Source organism: Sorex araneus, chromosome 5, assembly GCF_027595985.1.
Source record: "Sorex araneus isolate mSorAra2 chromosome 5, mSorAra2.pri, whole genome shotgun sequence".
NCBI lineage: Eukaryota > Metazoa > Chordata > Mammalia > Eulipotyphla > Soricidae > Sorex > Sorex araneus.
In genome coordinates this window covers 199,717,765-199,738,926 of record NC_073306.1, presented here as the reverse complement: position 1 = coordinate 199,738,926, position 21,162 = coordinate 199,717,765, and the positions used below count along the sequence as shown (strand labels likewise).

The 21,162-nt window shown below is 51.8% G+C and overlaps 1 protein-coding gene across 8 annotated transcripts in view; it reads right to left on the bottom strand.

The window, feature by feature from the left end:
• Positions 1-10,282: 10,282 nt before the first annotated feature.
• SHROOM3 (shroom family member 3) overlaps positions 10,283-21,162 on the bottom strand; it is a 337,474-nt gene continuing 326,594 nt past the window's right edge. For 6 of the 8 annotated variants that reach the window (XM_055140552.1, XM_055140555.1, XM_055140554.1 and 3 more), the window contains 3 exons: positions 18,479-18,698; positions 12,350-12,622; positions 10,283-11,219 (listed from right to left, as the gene is read on the bottom strand). In XM_055140552.1, coding sequence (XP_054996527.1) covers positions 10,857-11,219; positions 12,350-12,622; positions 18,479-18,698 — 856 coding nt within the window. In that variant the 3' untranslated portion in view covers positions 10,283-10,856. The remainder of the gene's footprint in view (positions 11,220-12,349; positions 12,623-18,478; positions 18,699-21,162) is intronic. The other 2 variants (XM_055140556.1, XM_055140559.1) reach the window with 1 other exon arrangement.

The window sequence follows — 21,162 nt, the reverse complement described above, 5'->3', positions numbered from 1 at the left end:
TCATCCATGCTCTGAAACAGTGCTCTCTCTGGCTCCACTTCTCAGCTTGACTTTAAGCAATGGGAGTGTGTGAAGCTCATTTGAAGAGAACATGTCGGCGCTGGAGAGACAGCCTAGTGGGCTGAGGGTAGGCACAGAGCCGGGTGTGGTCCCCACCAAAGCCAAACCCCCAAACAAGGCAAACTATAAATGAGAAACTATTTTCCTTTGAAACCTTTTCCCAAGAACTATGAATTACCCATTTGAGACATACTATTTTTTTACTTTAGTTCCAGAGAAATATTCCCCACCCCCTGCAGAATCAATAGCTACAAAATTCTAGAATATAATTCCCAGGCATCAATAAAATAATAATCTAGAGGTACGAATCAATGCCAGTTAGCCATTTATTACCTCTTAGCTCCAAATTCTCTTTTCAAATATGCTGAATTAAAAAAAATTGCATAGTTTATCTTTTTATTAGTTAATTAATTTTCCTTGGCAGTACTGAGGATCCAACCTAGTTCTTCAAACTGAAGGTATGTGCTGAAACACTGAGTTATATCCCAGCCTCTAATCTTTTATTATTTGTTCATTAAAATATTTTTTATTAGTGAATCACCGTGAGGTAGAGTTACAAACTTATGAACTTTTGTGTTTGCATCTCGATCATACAATGATCGTTTACCCATCTCTCCACCAGTGCCCGTTCTCCTCCACCAATGTTCCCGGTATCCCTCCCACCACCCCCACCCCATCCCCCACCACCCCACCCCCTCTGCGGCAGGGCATTCCTGCTTCCAGTGTGTCCGTGTGCGAATTATTCTCAGTAGAGGGCGCCAGAGAGGCAGAAGAAAGAAGAATCGCGCGTATTTTCCCCGCAGCTGCGGCTGGGTGTGTGGATGGGTGGCGTGCACGTGACCATGCCTTTGTGCTCCCGGCCCCGCAGCGCTGCGACCTTGCAACCTTAGGATGGGAGCCACAGCGGGCTGGAGCCATAGTGCAGGGGTAAGGCGCTGGCCTTGCACGCGGTGGACCAGGGTCTGATTCCCCAGCACCACATAGCGTCAGTCTCCTGATCACCCCTAGGAATGATCCCTGAGCACAAAGTCAGGAGTAAACCCTGGGCACTGCAGCACTACCAGATGTGGCCCGAAAACCAAAGAAACAAAAGGACCCAAAGAGGGAGCTGGAGGGATAGCACATCGGGTAGGGCTTGCACGCGGTGGACTTGGGTTCGATTCCCAGCATCCCATATGGTCCTGCGAGCACCGGCAGGAGTAATTCCTGAGTGCAGGGACAGGGAGTAACGCCTGTGCATCACCAGGCATGACCCAAAAAGAGAAAATAAAAGAAGAGGAGGCAAAGAGATCGAACGGCGGGAGGGCGTTTCTTTGTTCCAGAGGGCTGGCTTGGGTTCGAACACTGGCACCCCATATAATCCCCTAAGCACCACCAGGAGTGACCCCCCGAGTCCACAGCCAGGAGTAAGCCCTGAGCAAGCCGGGTGTGTCTCCCACACCACCACCAAACAACAACAAAAAGCGTCACCGCTCATTCAACGTTTTATTATTTTTTTATTTTGTAGTTTTTTGTTTCTGGGTCACACCCTGCGATGCTCAGGGGTTACTCCTGGCCCTGCACTCAGGAATTACTCCTGCCGGTGCTGAGGGGTGGGTGGGACCATATTCGATGCAGTGGGTCAAACCTGGTCAGCCCCGTGCAAGGCAAATGCCTTTCAAGCGGTCCTATACTATAGCTATGGAACCCACCACTCACTATTGTGGGCCAGACACTTCACACTGAGGTTCCCGACTTACATCAGTGCTCTGACGGCCTCAGACCAAATCCCTGCACCCCCATACAGGCCCTGTGTGGTCACCCAGCACCCAGTACCCATACCGGCCTTGTGTGGTCACCTTCCACCTCTGCAGACCCACTCCAGAGCACAGCCTGCCCGCGGTTGCTGATTGACAGTTGTCAGCCTGTCCTGAGACACGGGTGGGGAACATGTGGGGAGGCGGGTTAAGTCTGCTCCCAGTGGCCGAGTTCTCCGAGGACATGTGAACCTGTTCTGGGGGAGGGATCCCTTCCCAAATATTTCTCTGTGTGCCACACCCCCCCAGCTCCAGGCTACTGAACAGAAATTCTCCTATAGTCACTTCTTTAAGAAAACTGAATACTTTGGGGCTGGAGCGATAGCACAGCGGGTAGGGCGTTTGCCTTGCACACGGCCGACCCGGGTTCGATTTCCAGCATCCCATATGGTCCCCTGAGCACTGGCAGGAGTAATTCCTGAGTGCAGAGCCAGGAGTAACCCCTGTGCGCTGCTGGGTGTGACCCAAAAAGCAAAAAAAAAGAAAAAAAGAAAACTGAATACTTTTTTTAAAAAAAATTTTCAGTTGCAATTTTTACTTGAGTATATACAAAAATAACAATAAAGAATTGCTAATGTATAGGCTCCATCTCCAATTTGGGAGAACATATGTTGGATATGCCAAAAACAATAACAATAAGTCTCTCAATGAGAGACGTTACTGGTACCCGCTCAAACAAATCGATGAGCAACGGGATGACAGTGACAGTGACAGTGATATGTCAAAAAAAATTAATAAGAAATAGCTAGGTGCTGGTTCCACTGCTAGAAAGCAGCAAAAAATACGGTAGCTTTATTGTTACAATATCAGGTAATTTAAATAGTGAATCTGATAATGTTCCAATTATTCAACCAATCCATGTAACTAAAAATAAAGCTATGAACAATCCTGCAATGCTCTCACAGTGATTCAATAAGAATAAACACTAAAATAACAAAATCACATTAAAAGGGAAAATAATTAACTTTTCAATTGAGTTTATAAAGTTGAAAATTGTCAGATGTTTTATCATTGGCAGAATAAACTCCAAAATTGAATAGTTTCTTCAATGGCCAATGACAGTGGAGGGAGACCTGGCCCCAGAGCTGAGCCCACCAGGGCGGGCTGGGGGAGGGCTTGGAGGGCTAGGCCCTAGGGGAGGGTGCGCTGTGGAACACTGTATGTGTAAATATGGGCCACGCCTGGCAATGCTCAGGGCTTACTCTTGGTTCTGCACTCAGGAATTACTCCTGGCAGTGCTCAGGGGACCGTATGGGATGCTAAGGATTGAATGCATGCTGGCACATGCCAGGCAAACGCTCTACCCTCTGCACTATCTCTTTGGCCCCCATTTAAATACATCACTGATTTTTAAATGTGAATTATGGTGCTCAAGATAAAAAATTTTTTTCTTTTAAAAGGAACTTAAACATTTTATACTGGTGTTTAATCTGTTTGTTTGGTTTTGTGTGTGTGTGTGTGTGTGTATGTGTGTGTGTGCTTATTTTTTGGCAGGGAAAGGGGCATACTTGGCAATGCTCAGGGCTTACTCCTGGCTCTGCACTCGGGAGTCACTCCTGGCAGTGCTCGGGGTCCATACGGGATGCTGGGGATTCAACCTGCATCAGCCAGGGGCGAGGGAAGTGGTTTACTCACTGCACTATCTCTCTGGCCCCATTGCCCTGTTTTGTAATGTAATAGCAATACTGATGTTTCAGTAAGAAGTGAAGCCGCTTTTTCAGAACAAATGAATAGATTCTTCCTGGGGAACTTTCCTCATGTCTGATTTTGATGTTATGGTTTTGTAATTGGATACCCGCTCCTTTCCCTTTCAAAGGAAGTGAACATTTTTGTTATTTAAACTGTCAAATCCAAGCTAAAGGAAAAAAGGTCAGTTGTGGTTTCAGGTCTGGGCAAATATCACGCAGAACAAGGGATTTCTGGTGTGATGTGACAAGCTGTTTCTTTTGAACATCATAAATATGAGTCTGAATAAGCTTGACTAAGTGCTTCAGTTGTTTAACCTTAAAACAGATAAAGAAGAAAGGAAGCGGGGTGGGGGGATCTTTATGGGTAAAACACGATTTGGTTCCTGTCTGAATGAGCGCCCCTAATAAGACTGAGGTTTTGTTTAGGAGTGAATCAATCACCACCACGCTCACAGCCGATCTCCACAGGCTTGGATGAGCCTCATCCAGGAGTGAATCTGCCGAAAAACCCACGTATGCGGGACTTGTGACCAAAATCTCCAGGCTAACACAGAGTCAGGAATGGGTGACCTCCCCCCATCTCCCTGTGCTTCCAGTAGCCTGGTGGTCACATTCACAAACTGCCTCTGGTGCCATATAGGCTCATTAACTGGCCATGATCCAGAGACTCACAAATGAATCTCTTGGGAGAGAAAGAGAGCAACACGCTTCAGAGATGCCTCCTTACCCCAAAGTCACCATCCGGTTTAAAAAAAAAAAGTTAAATTAACTTCAGCTGTATCACCATATTTAAAATTTTAGAATTCCTGGAGGAATATCTCATACTCTGTACCGCTGATGCACCAAGCCAAGAGCTTAACGGCTCCAACATGAAATACAAAAATTTTCACACACTTTTCCCTAAGGGAACTTTTTGGGAGCATTTTTAGCATATTATTCATAACAAGCAATACAAAATAAATTATTTAGGTCCGCTTTTTTTGGGGGAGGGAGCTTTTTGGATCACGCCTGGCAATGCACAGGAGTTACTCCTGGCTCTGCACTCAGGAATTACTCCTGGTGGTACTCAGGGGACCATATGGAATGCTGGGAATTGAACCCATGTCGGCCATGTGCAAGGCAAACACCCTACCCGCTGTGCTATCGCTCCAGCCCCAGGTTCTGCTGTGGGGTCAGGCTTTGGAGGTCAGGGTGGGGAGACATTAGAAATATGGTGGTGGGAAGGTGTAAGGGTGGTTGGATTGGTGTTGGAATATTAAATGTAACAAATTATCGTGAACAACTTTATAAAAATAAAATTAAATTAAAAAAAAAAGAAGTGAGAATTAAGGCAACTATTCACGTTCCCTTCCTGATCTTAAGATTGGCCTCACGGGGTCGGAGACAGTACGAAGCTTAAGGTACTTGCCTTAAATGTGGATGTGGTCGTGACCTTGGTTCAAATTTGGCAACTGTGGTCACCTGACCATGGTCCAAATCCTGGCAACTGTGGTCACCTGACCATGGTCCAAATCCTGGCAACCGTGGCCCCTGAGCACCACCAAGTGTCGCCCCTAAATCTTTAGTGGGGGAGGGGTTGGCAGGGTTCAGGGTTACTCCTGGCTCTGTACTGAGGAATCACTCCATATAAGATCCTGGGGATCAAACCCTGGTCGGCCATGTGCAAGGCAAGCACCCTCCCCACTCTACTATTGCTCTGCCCCCCAAGCGGCCCCTAATTCTGAGGACCCTTATTATTGACCCCAGGCTTTCTTTCAGAGAATCAAGGTGGTAGTGGACACTTGTGCCCAGTGGTCTCTTTCTCTGTGGACAGGCCCCTCTCCTCCCACTGTCCTGAGCACCGGAGCTTCGCTGCAGACGAAGGCATGGGGTGTTTCTGGCTCAAGCTCCTCCTTTTTGCTTCCCAGTACCAAGGTGAATAAAATCCACGAGGTGAACATCATTCTTTGTTTTCAAAGGGAAAAACAACTCATTCCAACCCAACATAATAAGGTCAAGAAAACCATGGAAAATGAAAGAGAAATAAATTTCGACTCTGGATTTTAAAAAGCCAAGTCTTCCTAGGTACTGAGGAAAAAAAAAGTCCCAATCGTTTAGGAAAGAGATGCTGGAGTAGGTCTAAACTTAGAGGCAGCGTTTCTCTCAGGAGCAACTTGACCTCTCCTTCAACTCTGAAGTGACTTTAGATGGATACAAAGCCTGGAGAACAGGAGAGTGGGCGATCCCAGGGCCTCCGGGAAGCCCTTGTGCCTCAACAGCCCCTGATCCTTCCAAGTTTCACCCAAACTTGTTAAGCTCCAAGCTTTGGAGACCAGCCGTGCATACCAAAACCTACAGTGTTTCCCGGGAGCACCGGGGAGGAAGCGTTTGGTTTCGACAGCGCCTCCTGGAGAAACTCAGACACTTTCATCACAGGGCCTCCTGCATTCCTTGGGGCCTCGCAGGCACCACAAGAAACCACAAGGGCATGAGCAAAGGCTGAGTCAACGGGCACGCAGCCGCGCGCCCGGAAGCAGGCGGCTCCCAGCCCCGGTGCAGGCCCTTCTCCTTCAGGGGTTTCTCGAATATCCGTATCTGGGTTATTGGAAGGCCCCATTCTGAGGGCGCCTCGTTGTTTGCAAAATCATTGCTTCCCCAGGAACAAATGTCCGTGATGCTATCACATGTGTCCTGTGTTCATGTGGGACCTTGGCTGAGACTATTCTGGGGAGGGAAAAAGAGTGAATTTTACTGCAGGTTTTCTTTGGGGAGAGTGAGAGACGACAAACTACAGGAGAAAAGAAAACAAATGGGTTTGTTTCCTAAAGACACTGACAAGGAGATTAGCTGGAGCGCTGGTACAGGTGTTAAGGCACTAGCCTTGCATGTGGAAAGCCTTGCATGTGGTCCACCCAGTTTGATCCTGGGTACGCCAGATTTTCCTGAGCACCCTGGGTGAGGGCAAACTTCTCTACCCAACCCCCACAACAATTAGGTTAGTTAGGTTGGTATCTTCTCTTTCTGGTATAAATGCTGCTATAATAAATAGCACGTACTCCTAACCGTTGGGTTTCAAACTCACACTTGCCACCTCATTTATTTTACAGGACAGCATAAATGGTTCATTGCAACAAGAGGGACAAGGTCCTAGGAGTCTCCTAGGTTTCTGGGTGCTCGTGACTACTTGGTACTTAGTGTGGGGGTGGGGTGGGCCCTTTTCACATGTACACGCTAGAGGTCATTGGGGAAAAAAATGAATAGGCAGAATGTTCCCCGATCACATACTTAGGAAGACTAGTTAAGGGGTGCTGGGAGCCACAGCCCCGCTGCTGAGCATCACTGGACACAAGCTGGCGTCCCCCTGGGTGGTCACTGAGACCACTGCTAACTTCTACGGGAGCTGGAGTCTGACCGAGGCCCAGATGCCCCGTGTTCCTCTCTTTCCCAACCACCGTGTCATGTGGCTGCTGGATGTGATTGCTGGTTTGACAGATTCTTTTGGAGACGGGACCCTGGGATGTGAGAAGAGCTTGGAGAACGTTCCTGGAACATCTGGGTACTGTCTTCCTGTACCAATGGGACCAGGTAGTTCGAACCTCTGAAGAACAAAGCTGTCGGCTGATTGATTGCAAGAAGCTTCTGGGTAGGCCTATACTATAGGTTTTAAGTGATCTAAAGTCATGTGTGGGACACCTTAAAGGAGAGAGAGAGTAAACAGGGAACCCGCCTGATACAGAGAGGGGGTGTGTAGGGGAGATAGGGGGATGTAGGAGGGATACTGGGAACATTGGTGGTGGAGAATGGGCACTGGTGGAGGGATGGACACTCAATCATTGTATGATTGAAATGCAAGCACGAAAGTTTGTAAGTCTGTAACTGTATCCCATGATTCATTAAAAAATAAAAAAAAATTAAAAAGTAATAAAGTCATCTGTGGGGACCGGAGCGATAGTACAGCAGGCAGGGAACTTGTCTTGCATGCAGCCTGCCTGGATTTGATCCCCAGCACACCTATGGTGCCCTGAACCACCAAGAGTGATCCCTGAGCACTGCCTGATGTGGCCCCAAAAGCAAACGTCATATGAACTGGAGAGCAAAAATTTCATGAACTAAAATGTGCAAAGGGGGAAACAGGGCATTTGCTCCTTTTCTATAAACCGTTTCAGCCCCCAAATGCAATAATGTCTCCCTCCCACCCAAGTAGGGAAGAAAAATATTCTGGGGACAAACAACAGAGATTATCTAACCTCTCCTTGGCAGACTCCCCCGCTCTGAATCTCATGGTTCTGCCTTCTGGAATTGCATACGCCAGAAACTAAGGAAGTTATCCCTGATGGCTCCCTCCAGCCTTCCCTTCCATATCCATTATCACCAGGGTCTTTTTTTTTTGTCTCTCAAACAACTCTGGATATATATATATATATACATATATATACATATATATATACATATATATATATTTTATCACTGTCACTGTCATCCCGTTGCTCATCGATTTGTTCGAGCGGGCACCAGTAACGTTTCTCATGGAGAGACTTATTGTTACTGTTTTTGGCATATCCAATATGCACGGGTAGCTTGCCAGGCTCTGCCACGAGGGCTCGATACTCTCGGTAGCTTGCCGGGCTCTCCGAGAGGGGCGGAAGAATCGAACACGGGTCGGCCGCATGAAAGGCGAAAGCCCAACCCGCTGTGCTATTGCTCCAGCCCTATATATTATATATGATATGTATTAAATATATATATCTCGCCTTGCACGGGACCGACCCGGGTTTGATTCCTCCTTCCCTCTCAGAGCCCGGCAAGCTACTGAGAGAATATAGCCCGCACGGCAGAGCCTGGCAAGCTACCCGTGAGCTTGCCAAAACTCAATATGCCAGAAACAGTAACAAGTCTCACAATGGAGACGTTACTGGCGCCCGCTCGAGCAAATCAATGAACAATGGGATGACAGTGACAGTGATCATATATATTATATATACATTTTTTTTTTCTTGGAAGTGGGGAGACATACCTGGCAGTGCTCAAGGCTTACTCCTGGCTCTGCACTCAGGAATTACTTCCAGCGGTGCTTGAGGGACCATACGGATGTCAGGGATCAAACCTGGGTTAGTACCATCTCTCTGGTCCCTCTGAAATCACTCTCCTAATTCTCTAGGGTGGGCTGCTATGGGGCTACTGGGCCCTAACCAGTAGAAGTGGTCCATGGCCTCATGGACCATGAACTGTGAAACAAACAAACAAAATAAAGCACAACCTCGGCTGGGGGGTGGGGTGCCCCTTGGACAGTTTAAGCTGTTGCTTCTCTAGTGGCTAACACCAGAATTAGGCCTGGCCATTGGCCTCCTTTTCTTTCTACAGACTTCTGAGCTGGGCTCTTGAGTTCTAAGCCTCGAGATGAGCCTCCTTAGCACAGAGATGCAAAAGCCAGTCTGCAGATGTTGAGAGAATTGGAGAGCTTGTCTGAGGTTCGAGCGGGGGAGCGCAGCTACTCTAGCCCTGACTGAAGAGCAGAAGGTCCACCTCTACCCGGGGAAGGCCACCGTCTCTGAGGGCACAGCTTGGGGAGGAACGCACGAAGGTTACTGAGGGAGGAGGCGGGAGGAAGGGACACCCACCTAGCCAGCCGGCCATCCATGGGGTGACAGCCGTCAAAGCCAGACCGCCCGTCCATCCTTGAGAGAACTCTGAGCAGAACTGTGATGGAGAGCCCAGAGACAGTACCGGGATCAGGGCTGGGGCACGTCAGTTCAATCCCTGGCACTGCATGACCTCAATGGTGCGTTGCTGTTGGGGCCTTACCACTGGATTGTCCAGCCTGGTGACAAGGGACTTAACATCAGACTGACACCTGGTAAGCCTGGGGGGGGATCCCCTGCTCCTTCAAGAAAGGCCAGTGAGGCTAGAGAGTACAGTGGGCAGCGCGCTTGCCTGGCAAGCGGCCGAGCCAGGTTTGATTCCCTGAGCCCTAGCAGGAGTAAGCCCTGAGCAATGATGGGTGTGGCCCCACCCTGTTCACTCCCCACCCCCAGAAAAAGGTGTGGTTGATGGATTGGTCATTTGAAGAAGCCTTTTTAGAAACGGGCTGGAGAGCTAGTATAGCAACTAGGTGTTTGCTTTGCACGCGGCTGACCCAGGTTCGATCCCTGGCACCCCCTGTGGTCCCCTGAGCACTGCCAGTTGTGATTCCTGAGTACAGAGCCAGAAGTAACCCCTGAGCATCCCCAGGTGTGCCCCCCTCCAAAAAAAAATAATAATGTCCTGAAAGAAATTACTAAAAGAGGCTGGTAATAGGTAGGGCGGGAAGAGTGCAGGAAGAGTGCAGGAAAAGTGCGATCACAGCGGCCAGGGGCAAGCCCTGCACTGCCAAGGGGACCTGCATCCTCAGCCCCTTGCAGTGAGCTGCTGGAAGGGCCCCTGGGCCCTGAACACAGCCCAGAAGCCGGCCTGCTCCTAGCCTGCTGAAGTTCTCACGGGACGGGCTGCCTTGAGCCCACTCGCGAATTCAGTTCTGAAGAGCCTCAGCATCCTTGTTTAGGCGAAACCACCACGGTGACATGGCCACCAAGTACCCGGAGAGACGAGCCGGGAACCGAGCTGCACACAGCTGCCGGTACCTGCCAGGTGCCAGGACCAGGCTCAGGCCGGCAGCAGACCAACCGGGTCCCCCCCTCCCCGCGCAGAGGGGCTCCTCGTATTTGGAAAGACGACACGGGCTAGCCAAGAGGACAAGGAAACAGGAGTGTCCACACTCGGTGGGACTGTCTTTGGAATTCTTCATTTCATTAGGTTTGCACAAAATACAAAGTTCAAACGGAACCATCGATGTCCACCACAAAAGAGAATCAAGGAAGTGGGTCAGCACACAAACGTCAGGAGCCTTTTCATTCTTAAAATATAAATAACAATGTCCACAGTTATATAATCGTCTGTGCGGGGGTTTTTAAGGCCTTAGTGCTGTTGCCCCTTCACGGCGGAGTGCTGGGGCCGTGGGGAGGCGGCCGTGGCCCCACTCTGAGGCCGAGGCGCGCATCCACGCACTCAGCCCCGAGCATCAGCCGCTCGCACCCCCCAGCCCACCCCCACTTCCCTTCCTACGACCGAGTAACGTGAGAAGAGGCAAAGTTCCCAGCAGCAATTCAAGCTCTCAAAGGATCAGCTGTGAGGGAAGAGAAGATAAAAACAGAAACAAAACGAAACAGGCTTTCTCCTGGACGGAACCTTTTTTTCCTTCTACCCAGAAACCCCCCCCCCCGTGACCCGTGAGTCGCAGCCGCAGTGGTCGCAGTGAGGCCTATGTCCCATCAGCGCTGGGCGGGGCGGCGGGAGGAGGTTACAGCGGCGTGGCGGCCGCCGCTGGGGGGCCGCCAGGGACGCTCCCCTCTGAGGGCGCGGCCTGGCGGCTGGCGGGCAGCGTGGGGCCGCCGGCCCTGGGGGTGAAGTCCGAGGGGAGGCTCTCCAGCAGGCACTTGACCTGCTCCTGGCCCAGTTTGATCTTGTCGTCCAGCTTCCGCTGCTCGATGAGGAGCGTGGACTTCATCTTCACGAAGTGCTGGTAGTCCAGGAGCTGCTCCTCCGACAGGTAGCTGGCCAGGATGGCCCACACCAGCCGCTCCCTGCGGTCCAGGTTCTCCTTGAGCTCCCGCGCGTCCTCGTGCTGCCCCGCCAGGACCTTCCTCTTCTCGTTGAGCGAGTTCTGCAGGGAGAGACGCCGTTAGTGAGGGGCCGGGGAGCGGGGAGGTGGCCGAGCTGCAAACACAGGCCAGGCAGGGACACCGACAGTGAGCCAAGCACTGGTGTAGAGGCCCTCGCACCCCACCGGATCCCCGGCCGCGCAGGGCGCCTCGCAACCCCCAGGCCCACAGCCCAGACGCTCCCGTCTCTGTCAGGCCCTGCTGCCACACTCTGCATCCGCACAGGCGGCTGCCCTCATGGCTGCTTAGTTCTGGCACGAGTTCGAAGCGGACAGAAAAAGAATATGGGGCTGGAGCGATAGCACAGCGGTTAGACGTTTGCCTTGCACACGGCCGACCCGGGTTCAAATCCCAGCATCCCATATGGTCCCCTGAGCACCGCCAGGGGTGGTTCCTGAGTGCAGAGCCAGGAGTAACCCCTGTGCATCGCCAGGTGTGACCCAAAAACCAAAAAAAAAAAAAAAAAGAAAAAGAAAAAGAATCTGCATATGAAAGAACTGCGGCAGCTCAAACCCCGGTGCCCGAGGGTCAACTGTGCAGGCTCCCCTCATCTGTTAAGTCTCAGAGTTCTGGGGCAGCACCCGGCAGTGCTCATGGTACACCCCTGGCTCTGTGCTCAGGCATCTCCCTCCCTTTCCCCTTCCCTCTTTCCTTTTTGGACCACACCCAGTGATGCTCAGGGGTTATTCTTGGCTCTGAGCTCAGGGATCACTCCTGGTGGGCTCAGGGGGCCATATGGGACTCCGGGAACTGAACCTGGGTTGGTCGAATGCAAGGCAAGCCCCCTACCTGCTGCGCCACCTCTCTGGCCTTTGGTCTGTTTTCCCTTCATTATTTTATGTAGGGGGGAGCGTGGGGTGTCGGGCCACACCCAGCCATACTCAGGGTTCTCCTGAATGTGCACTCCTTACTCCTGGGGGAGCCTTATGGGATGCTGAGGATCAAACCTGGGTGGGCCCATGCGAGGCCAGCACCCGTGCCTCCACTTTCCTCAGTAGCCCCTCCGCCTGGACTGTGGCGTGTCCTCTTCCCTGGTCCCCTGTCCACGGGGGAGTTTTCCTGAGAGGAAGAGCAGACCTGACCGCAGTGCTCCGTGTCCGTGGGCCGAAGGGGAGCTACGCCGGCTACTTACCCTTTCCTCGTTGCTGGCATCATCGCCAAGGCTGCTGAGGACGTTCTCGACGCGGGCCAGGCGGCCCGAGAGGGACAGCAGCAGGTTGACCACCTTGTCCAAGTCCCCGATGAACATCTTGTACTTGTCGAACTCGTTGGGCTTGCAGCGCTGGCTGATGAGCGCCTCCACCTCCTCCCCCAGGGCGTTGTTGAGCTGGATGTCCGTCAGCAGGCTCCTCTTGGCTTCCTGCAGGGACTCCAGCTTGTGGGTGAGGCTTCCAATGAGTTCCGCCTGCGGGACAGCGAGGACACACAGCCAGGATGAGCCGGCGCCCTGGACACCTGGGGCACGGGACCTCCCAGCTGCATGGACCGGACGGCAGGGCTCTGGGTGCGGGCGAGGCCCCCCGTCCCTACAGGCCAACCCCACACCCCTCACTCGCGATGTTTCCCACGGTGTCACGCTGGGTGCAACTCTGACTTCCTAAGGGTCTGCTAACTACTCACACTGAAACGTACTTAAGGGCCCGAGTGATAGCACAGCGGGGAGGGCGTCTGCCTTGCATTTGATTCCGGGCATCTCATATGGTCTCCCGAGCACCGCCAGGAGTAATTCCTGAGTGCAGAGCCAGGAGGAACCCCTGAGCACCACTGGGTGGGCACCAAAAGGCAACAAAAATGAAAAAAGAAAAAAGAAAAAAAAAAAAAAAGACTTGCCCTCATTTGACCCTCACACAAAGGGGAACAACACTATATAGCTGCACACATCAAATCTTTCTTTCTTTCTTTCTTTCTTTCTTTCTTTCTTTCTTTCTTTCTTTCTTTCTTTCCTTTCTTTCTTTCTTTCTTTCTTTCTTTCTTTCTTTCTTTCTTTCTTTCTTTCTCTCTTTCTTTCTCTCTTTCTTATTTATTTATTTATTTATTTAGCTTTTTGGATCACACCCAGCGGTGCTCAGGGGTTCCTACTGGCTCTGCACTCAGCAATTACTCCCGGCAGTGCTCGGGGGACCATATGAGATGCTGGGGATCGAACCTGGGTCGGCTGCTTGCAAGGCAAATGCCCTCCCCACATTCCTATCGCTCGGGCCCTGGCAAATGTTTCTTGTTCTGGAACAGAGAAGCCAAGAGTCAGAGGAACGCAGGGACGCACCCGACACTGCCAGGAACTCCAGCTGCGTGCTCCATTCACGCTCCCCACAGGCCAGTGACAGGCATTATTTCCTCCATGTAGAGAAGGCGGGAAAACTAAGACTCGGGCCCGGGGGAGCCTGAGATTCACACCCCGCTGGGTGGGGGCTGCCTGGACGCAGTTCAGCCCAAGGTGAGCGGCTGCTCTCCTTCGGGCAGCACGAATGTCCACACGTCCATACGTGCCGGCATGGCTCGGCCACACAGAGGGCCCATCTCGTAAGTGTGAGGCTGCGAGTTTGAGGGGCCCCAGGGTCACCCACATGCGCCCAGCAGTCCTGGCAGCTCTGCCATCAGGGAGCCCAGGCACCCCACCAGAGCACGACCTCCTCTGGCACGCAGCCAACTCGGTGCCAGCCCGGTAGCCAACATGCTCTGGCGCGGACCATGAGTGGACATCACAGGAATGGGACGCCCCGTGGCCCCCAGCAAGCAGGTAGGGCACTTGTATCACGGAGAAGAGGAAGGAATGAAAGCATCAACATTTCTTTGAAGACATGACAGCTGAAGATTTGCTGAATCTGGTAAAAAGCACACATTTGTGGAACTGAAAAGCTTATCTAATCCTACACAGGAAAACCAGAGGAAACCAGGCCCAGTGCTCGTAGAATCAAACTGCTGAGAATCAAGATGAAACAATGTGAAGGCAGCCCGAGAACAGCGGCCCACTGGAAAGAGGAGGGAGACGTATTTAAAGGGTATACATTACTCATCAGAGGCCCAGAAACAAGCCGAGCGGAACGGAACACTGCGTTCCGAAAGGAAAAGAACAGGAACCCGGAATTCCAGATCCACTGAAAATATCCTGCGGGAACGAAGGCAGAGTAAAGCCATCCTCGGATGCAGAAAAGCTCAAGGAAAGAAAGATCAGAGGAAAACCTGGAACTTCAGGAATGCGGGAAGAGCAGCAGAAGCGCAGCCGCGAGCACCAGGCGGCCAGCGACGCCCTGGGGAAAGCCAGTCCTGAGAGATGACAGAGTCTTGGGAAATACTCCCTTAATGTCTTCTAGCCAAGACCTTTGGTCTCGAGAAGAGAGAATCACGAGAGCTGCCTAATCAGATTTTGCCTAACAGTTATGTCAGGAATGAAAATTACTCTGGGACGAGGGGGGCAGTCCTGGTGGTGCTCAGGGGTTACTCCTGGCTCTGCACTCAGGAATCACTCCAGTCAGTACTCAGGACACCACACGGATGCGGGGATCAAAGCGGGGTCAGTCACGCGAAAGGCACATGCCCGCCCCGGCATACTGTTCTTTGGCCTCCAAATTAGAATTACTTTGTCAGAAACTCAAAGATTTTGAATGTTTCATATTTTCAGTTACTCTTCATATACGCTTGGAATGGTATGTACTAGGATGTCTAAGTAGATATGTTAATGCAGGCTAGGTTATTAGTCACTTTATTTTACTTATTTGGGGCCACACACAACTATGCGCAGGTCCTTCTCCAGGCAGGGCTTGTGAGACCATAATGTGGTGCTGGGATCAAACATGCGTCAGCTGCATGCCAGGCAAGCACCCCACCTGTTGTACTGTCAAGCACCCCGCCTGTTGTACTGTCAAGCACCCCGCCTGTTGTACTGTCAAGCACCTGACCTGTTATTCTGTTAAGCACTCTACCTGTTGTACTACCAAGCACTCTACCTGTTGTACTGACAAGCACCCTACCTCTTCTATTGTCAGGCACCCTGCCTGTTATACTAACTCTCTCGATCTCCTTGTTAGTAATTTTAAATGTTAGGTAAGAAGTTATTACTTTGCCGAAACTGGTAGGAGGTTACACTCTGCCTCAGGATAATACTGGGGAAATGAATATTGACCAAGATATCATTTAAAAAGTTTATTATTAGAGGGGGCCAGAGTGATATTACAGCCAGCAGAGTGTTTGCTTTGCACACAGCCACTCCAGACTCAATCCCCGGCATTCCATTTGGTCCCCCAGCCCTGGTTCAATCCCCAGTATCCCATATGGTCCCTGAGCCCGACAGGAGTGATCCTTGAGCGCAGTGCCGCCAGGAGTAACCCCTGAGCACTGTCAGGTGTGGTCCCAAAATTAAAATTAAAAAAACTTTATCGCTAGAGGGGCTGCAGATATAGTACAGCAGACAGGGCGCTTGCCTTGCACCTGGCCAACCTAGGTTCAATCCCCAGCACCCGGTATGTCCCCCAAGCCGTGCCAAGAGTAATCCCTGAATACAGAGCCAGGAGTAAGCCCTGAGCACTGCCACATGTGATCCCCAACCAAAAAAAGAAATTAATTAAAATTTAAAACCCTGCAGTGACACCGGGGAGGTGGTTTGGTGACGAGCACGCCTCCCATAGGTGAGGCCCTGGGTTTGACCCCCAGCACCACAAACACCAAAGCCAACTTGTACTGTATCGGGAAAGTGAATCTGCATTTTCAACTTCATGCATATCTACAGGATGTCATTTCAGGCTCAGTTATTTTGTGTTTCTTCCAAATCCAATGCAAGTGACAGCAATGAAAATGTCATTACCCACTAATAACCTTGAGGCTCATTAATAACACACAAAGGCGTCCAAGGATTCTTGCCGGCCAATAGGAAAACCTCAACGCTCAGCATTTCACACAAAGCCTCCTGGGACCTTGGGACCTTCTGTTCCTGGCGAGGCCTTGCAGTCGTGTCTCCCAGCAGTCCTGCCCCCCTTTGTTCTCTTCTAAGTTTGGAAAAGTCTGATTTTGTCAGGAGACCTTTTTGCTCTGACTCCAACAGAACCCACTGCTTGGAGAGCTTTCCTTCAACACGCAGGCTGAGCCCGCTCTCCGCCGGCGTCTCGGGTGCTCCTGGCCCGAGCAGACTTCTCCCTTCCCGTCCGAGTCCCCCCGACACTCGGTCACTTCCTGGCCCGTGTGTCCATGCAAGTGCCAGAGCAGGTTTGTGGAAATAAAAGGTAACGAGACATGACGTCAGAACAAGACAAACACGCCTCAAAACACGCAGCCTGGGACTGCAGGAGTCAATGTAAGCCACTTCATGCTATTTCCTGTGCAGGATTAATCCTCTTCTTCTGGTTCTAATAATACTTTTGCCACATAATCCTCAGAATGTGAGGGTGAAAACAAAGTAACAAAGTGATGAGATAAGCAGTTAAAAAATAAAGACGGGGTGTGGGGAGGATAATGACTCATTTGCCAAACTGCGACTGTAAAGCAGGGCATTATTCCTGAGATGCGAAAAACAAAAGAAAAAAAAGCCTTCGAAATGTTCAGTTCAAGATTTCATGGCAGCCGCATGCTGGGTAGTTTTGGTGTTTGGACCATACTTGACAGTGCTCAGGGCTTACTCCTGGCTCTGTGCTCAGAAATCACTCCTGCGAGGCTCGAGGGACCGTGTGGGGTGCCAGAGCCTGAACCTGGTCAGCTGCTTACAAGGCAAGCCCCCTTCCTGCTGTGCCACGGCTCTGGCCTCTCGTACTTGTCACGTTGTCTGTCAACGTCTCTCAACGTCCCTCTCTGGCATAAACGGAGCTGACGGAAGCAAAGTGCTCCGGGTCAGAGGGCGCAGTCGACGGGGCACTGCAGTGCAGCGGCAGGAGGGTGCTGGCACGTATACTCTGAAGTGGGCGCTTCAATGGGGAAGCCTGGGGCTGGCAGCCACGTGTGTGGCACCCTCGCTCATACAAGCTTCGGGGTGGAGGGGGAGGAAGCCACCAAAGGCTAGAAATCTCTAGAAAACGCTGACCCCCCCTGGTCCAGGACTTCCGGTTCCCAGAGTTGTCTCCTTCTAAGACGGCTTAGCTCGCACACTGAGAATAAACTCAACAGAATCGAGTAAGAAGTTCCTCCTGGGGGCGGAGGCTGAGTCATCAGCGGGAGGAAGAGGCACGCTGGTGCAGGGTGTGAGGCTGGAACAATGCACTCATTCACGCACGGATGCCGAGCAGGACTCAAGTCACGGTGCCACAAGAAAAGTGGGGAAGGAAATTACAGGGGCCAGAGAGGGCACAGCAGGTAGAGAGCTCGCATGGCACACAGCTGACCCAGGTGCTCCCCTGAGCCCACCAGGAGTGATCCCAGGGCTGAGAAGGAGTAAGCCCTGAGCACCTCCAGGTATGGCCTCAAAAGCACGAAAAAGAAAGTTTCTCTGGAACTGGTACATGAACCATTTATCTTCCTGGCTTAGCAAGAGGCAAACTTTAACAGACTCTTTCTTTTTTTTTGGGGGGGGGGGCGGATGTAGGCCCCATCTGTGCGAGGCACAGTCTCTGGGGTAGCCGAGAAAGTGAGGTGGGCGAGGTCTTTTTCCGCAGTAGAGCAGAACTTAGCCCTCCAAGACGTGTGGAAAGACAGCAGCAACCCTGCAACCATTTTTGAAATGTTAAACATTAAAAAAAAAAAATCTGTAGGAACATCAAACACTAAAGACTAGATTCTGATACTGCACTTGCAAACTATTCCCTGGGAGATTCCAATCCCACCGAGGGAGCCAGGGAAGCTAAAGGTCAGCTTCCCCTCTCCTCAGAAAGCCTCGACGACGTCTCAAAGTTTGAAAAGATTTTCCGTTCTAGGGTAGGGAAGAGAGAGAAGGGACCAGTATGACAATAAGGGCTGGAAATGAGCACACTGGATAAAAACTGAATACTGAAAGAGATAAAGAGATATACACGATAACCTTTCAGTATCTGCACACAAACCATACGAGAGAGAGAGAGAGAGAGAGAGAGAGAGAGAGAGAGAGAGAGACAGACAGACAGACAGAGACAGAGAGACACAGAGAGAGGCCGTGAGGAAACTGCTCCAGTGCCAAGCAAGCTGGCGCGCACAGACGGTTCCCCTGGTGTTGCTGCAGCGCTGAGCTGACACCCCACACATGTCTGACCACTGGACTGTGTCCTCTAGTGATCATCTGGCCCCGCCCTACGGCCATGCAGGGCCCATCAGAACTGCCAGGACCCAGACTGTCCAGGGGGCCGCACCGGGATGCGCGTTCTCCGGTTACCTTCTTTTCATTCACATCCGCCTGTTCGTCGTCCTCGTTCGCCTCCTCGGGCATGTCTCTGATCATGCTGAGCAGCTCGGCCTTCTGCGCCGACACGCTGTAGTACGTGGGGCAGTCCAGCAGCACGCCCCCGGCTTCCTTGTCTTGGCTCCTGGGGCGCGGAGAGAGAGGGACAGGGCTGAGACGCTTGCCTTGCACACAGCCGGCCGCGAGAGGACTCCTAGAGAGATAGAGCAGATAAGGCGCCACCTGGATCCACCCCCGGCCCCACGTATGTGGTCCCCTGAGCACTGCCAGGAAGATCCCTGAGTGTAGAGCCACGAGTAAGCCCTGAGCATGGCCAGTGTGGCCTAAAAAGCAAAACTGAAGAAGAGAGCGGGAAACAGAGTCACGCACAGCACGGCCAGAGGCGTCACCCCACCCGTGTCTGTCATCAATCCGGAGTCCTTCCCGAAGTTAGAGCACTGGCTGCCCTGGGGGTCAGGCAGAACGCCGTGAAAACACCAACGCAATCTCAGAAAGGAGCGGGGGAGCGGGGACAGGACAATGGCTTCGGACATGTCGGGGACCAGGAGAAGAAGGATGTGGTGGGGCTGGAGCAACAGTGCAGTGGGGAGGGTCCTTCGAACCCGGAGCGCCACCAGGCCTTCCCTGAGCACAGAGCCAGAAGTAAACCCCAGTACCGCTGAGTGTGGCCCCCAAACAACACCCCCCCATTTCAGCAACTGAAGAATGATGTCGAGACCCTGCCCCAGGGGACGCAAACCAAACTGATTCCCCCTCAAAGGAGGCTAGAGGGTCCTCACCAACCCCAGGCTGCGGGCTAATGACTCCCTCTACCTCCCCCAGGGTTCCCAGGATCTCTCTGATACCGCCTGTAATTGTCGCTGAGGCACTTATCAATCTTCCCTCTTGTGCAAGCCTAACACCCCATCTGAGCCTGGGAAATCTGGAGCTTGCTAATAACAATGATCAAACGGAAGATGCCACATTACTCATGCACTACCCAGCAGGAGGTTTCGAGGCTGGAGAACTGGGAACTGAGCACCGTGGCAGAGACAGCTCTGTCTTTCAGGCGCTCACCCCCCAGTTAACGATCTGTGGGAGGAACTTAGTGTTTTGAGGTGAAGCAGTGTTTCAACTTTTAATAGCTAGTATTAGGCCATCATTTTACAGAGGAATAAAGACCCCTAGAAATCATTTTCACTAGCTTCATGCTTGGCTGGACTATCCCCCTAGCAATACAGTTGCAGCTGAGTTAAATGGGAACAAAATGGGGAGAAGATGCTCGATTTCGTGTTTTCTCCTGCACTTTCACTGCAGTAGCTCCTGAGGCACACCAGGCTTACGCTCACTTTCGCCAGCAGATGGCGCTTGCTCCCCCTTTTAAAGTTCCAGGGCCACTGAGCGCTACAAGAACTAGTTGACTGAGAGAAAGTATGCTCTCAATGATAATGCAGGAAAAGCACCTGGTTTTCCTTGGATGGCATCTGCAACTTACCTTGCCTTTCCTACAAGAATGGGGGGAAGGAAAAAAGAAAACTAAATGGAAACCCTTGAGTTTGGTCCATGACAGTTACTCCTAGCGACCTGCCATAGAAACTCCCTTTGGGAGGCCGGGAGGTGGACAGCGGGCAGGGTGCTTGCCCTGCATATGGCTAAGGGAGTTCAATCCTCAGCACCTCATAGTCCCCCAGCACTGCAGGGGTGATCCCCGAGGGCAGAGCCAGGAGTAAGCCCGGAGCATCGCTGGGTGTGGCCCCCCAAGGTACCCAGGAGACTGCCCTGCACACTGCAGACACTCGGTGATGTTTGTGCAATGCGTGGCCCTAGACCACTCCCTTCTGTGTAACCCGCCTGTTCGCCCTGCGTGAGGGAGCAGACCGTCGCTCTGCGGCTCCCCATCCGTTTCTCGCCTTTTGCCTTTCTCCTCCCCCTACACTCCCACCCCCATCTAAAAATCAAAACACAGTATCCCTGTAAGTAACTTACTAAGGATCAGCTGGGAATTTCTAAAATGCAAGCTCGAATTTAGATGAAATGATATGTTTTTATTTAGTCTAGAAGTCACCAACTGCTGAGTCTGTTAATCCCCAGCTTTCACTGGAAGTTACTGAGTGAAAAACCAAGTAGAAAACCACTCTGGGTCTTTCCCAGACTAGCCCCTAAAGGGAAGTCAAACATGCACAAAAATGGGGCAGTCATTCTGGAGTCGTTTCATGGGGGGATGCCTGGGGTGGGGGCGGGGGGGAGGGAAGGAGACCTGATGTAGGATGTGGGGAAGACTCGGGGGCAGAGGCTGAACAAAAGCACTCCGCAGCGCCCCCTGCAGGTCTGTCCTGATTTTGCATCTGAGCCAACACCCTCAACTCTTCATAGCAGAAGTGCCTGTGGGGGGCCCCAGCTCCTCTTTAAGCCCTGAGCTCACCTGTCTCAGCTACCAGCGCCAATGCCAACCTGCCCTGGCAGTGATCACCCGGCGGGGTTGGCCACTGTGGAGCTGCTGCTGTAGAGGGCAGTGCCAGGCTCGAACCCCGAAGCCATCACCCCTGTGTTCTGGGACTCTGTGCTTCAGTTTCCTCATCTGAAAGGCGGAGGTATTATCGCAGCCTGCTCAGATGGGTCACGGGCAGATTACCTGACAGAACAGTCACTTGAACCGTCTTCCCGGAAGTGAGCATACC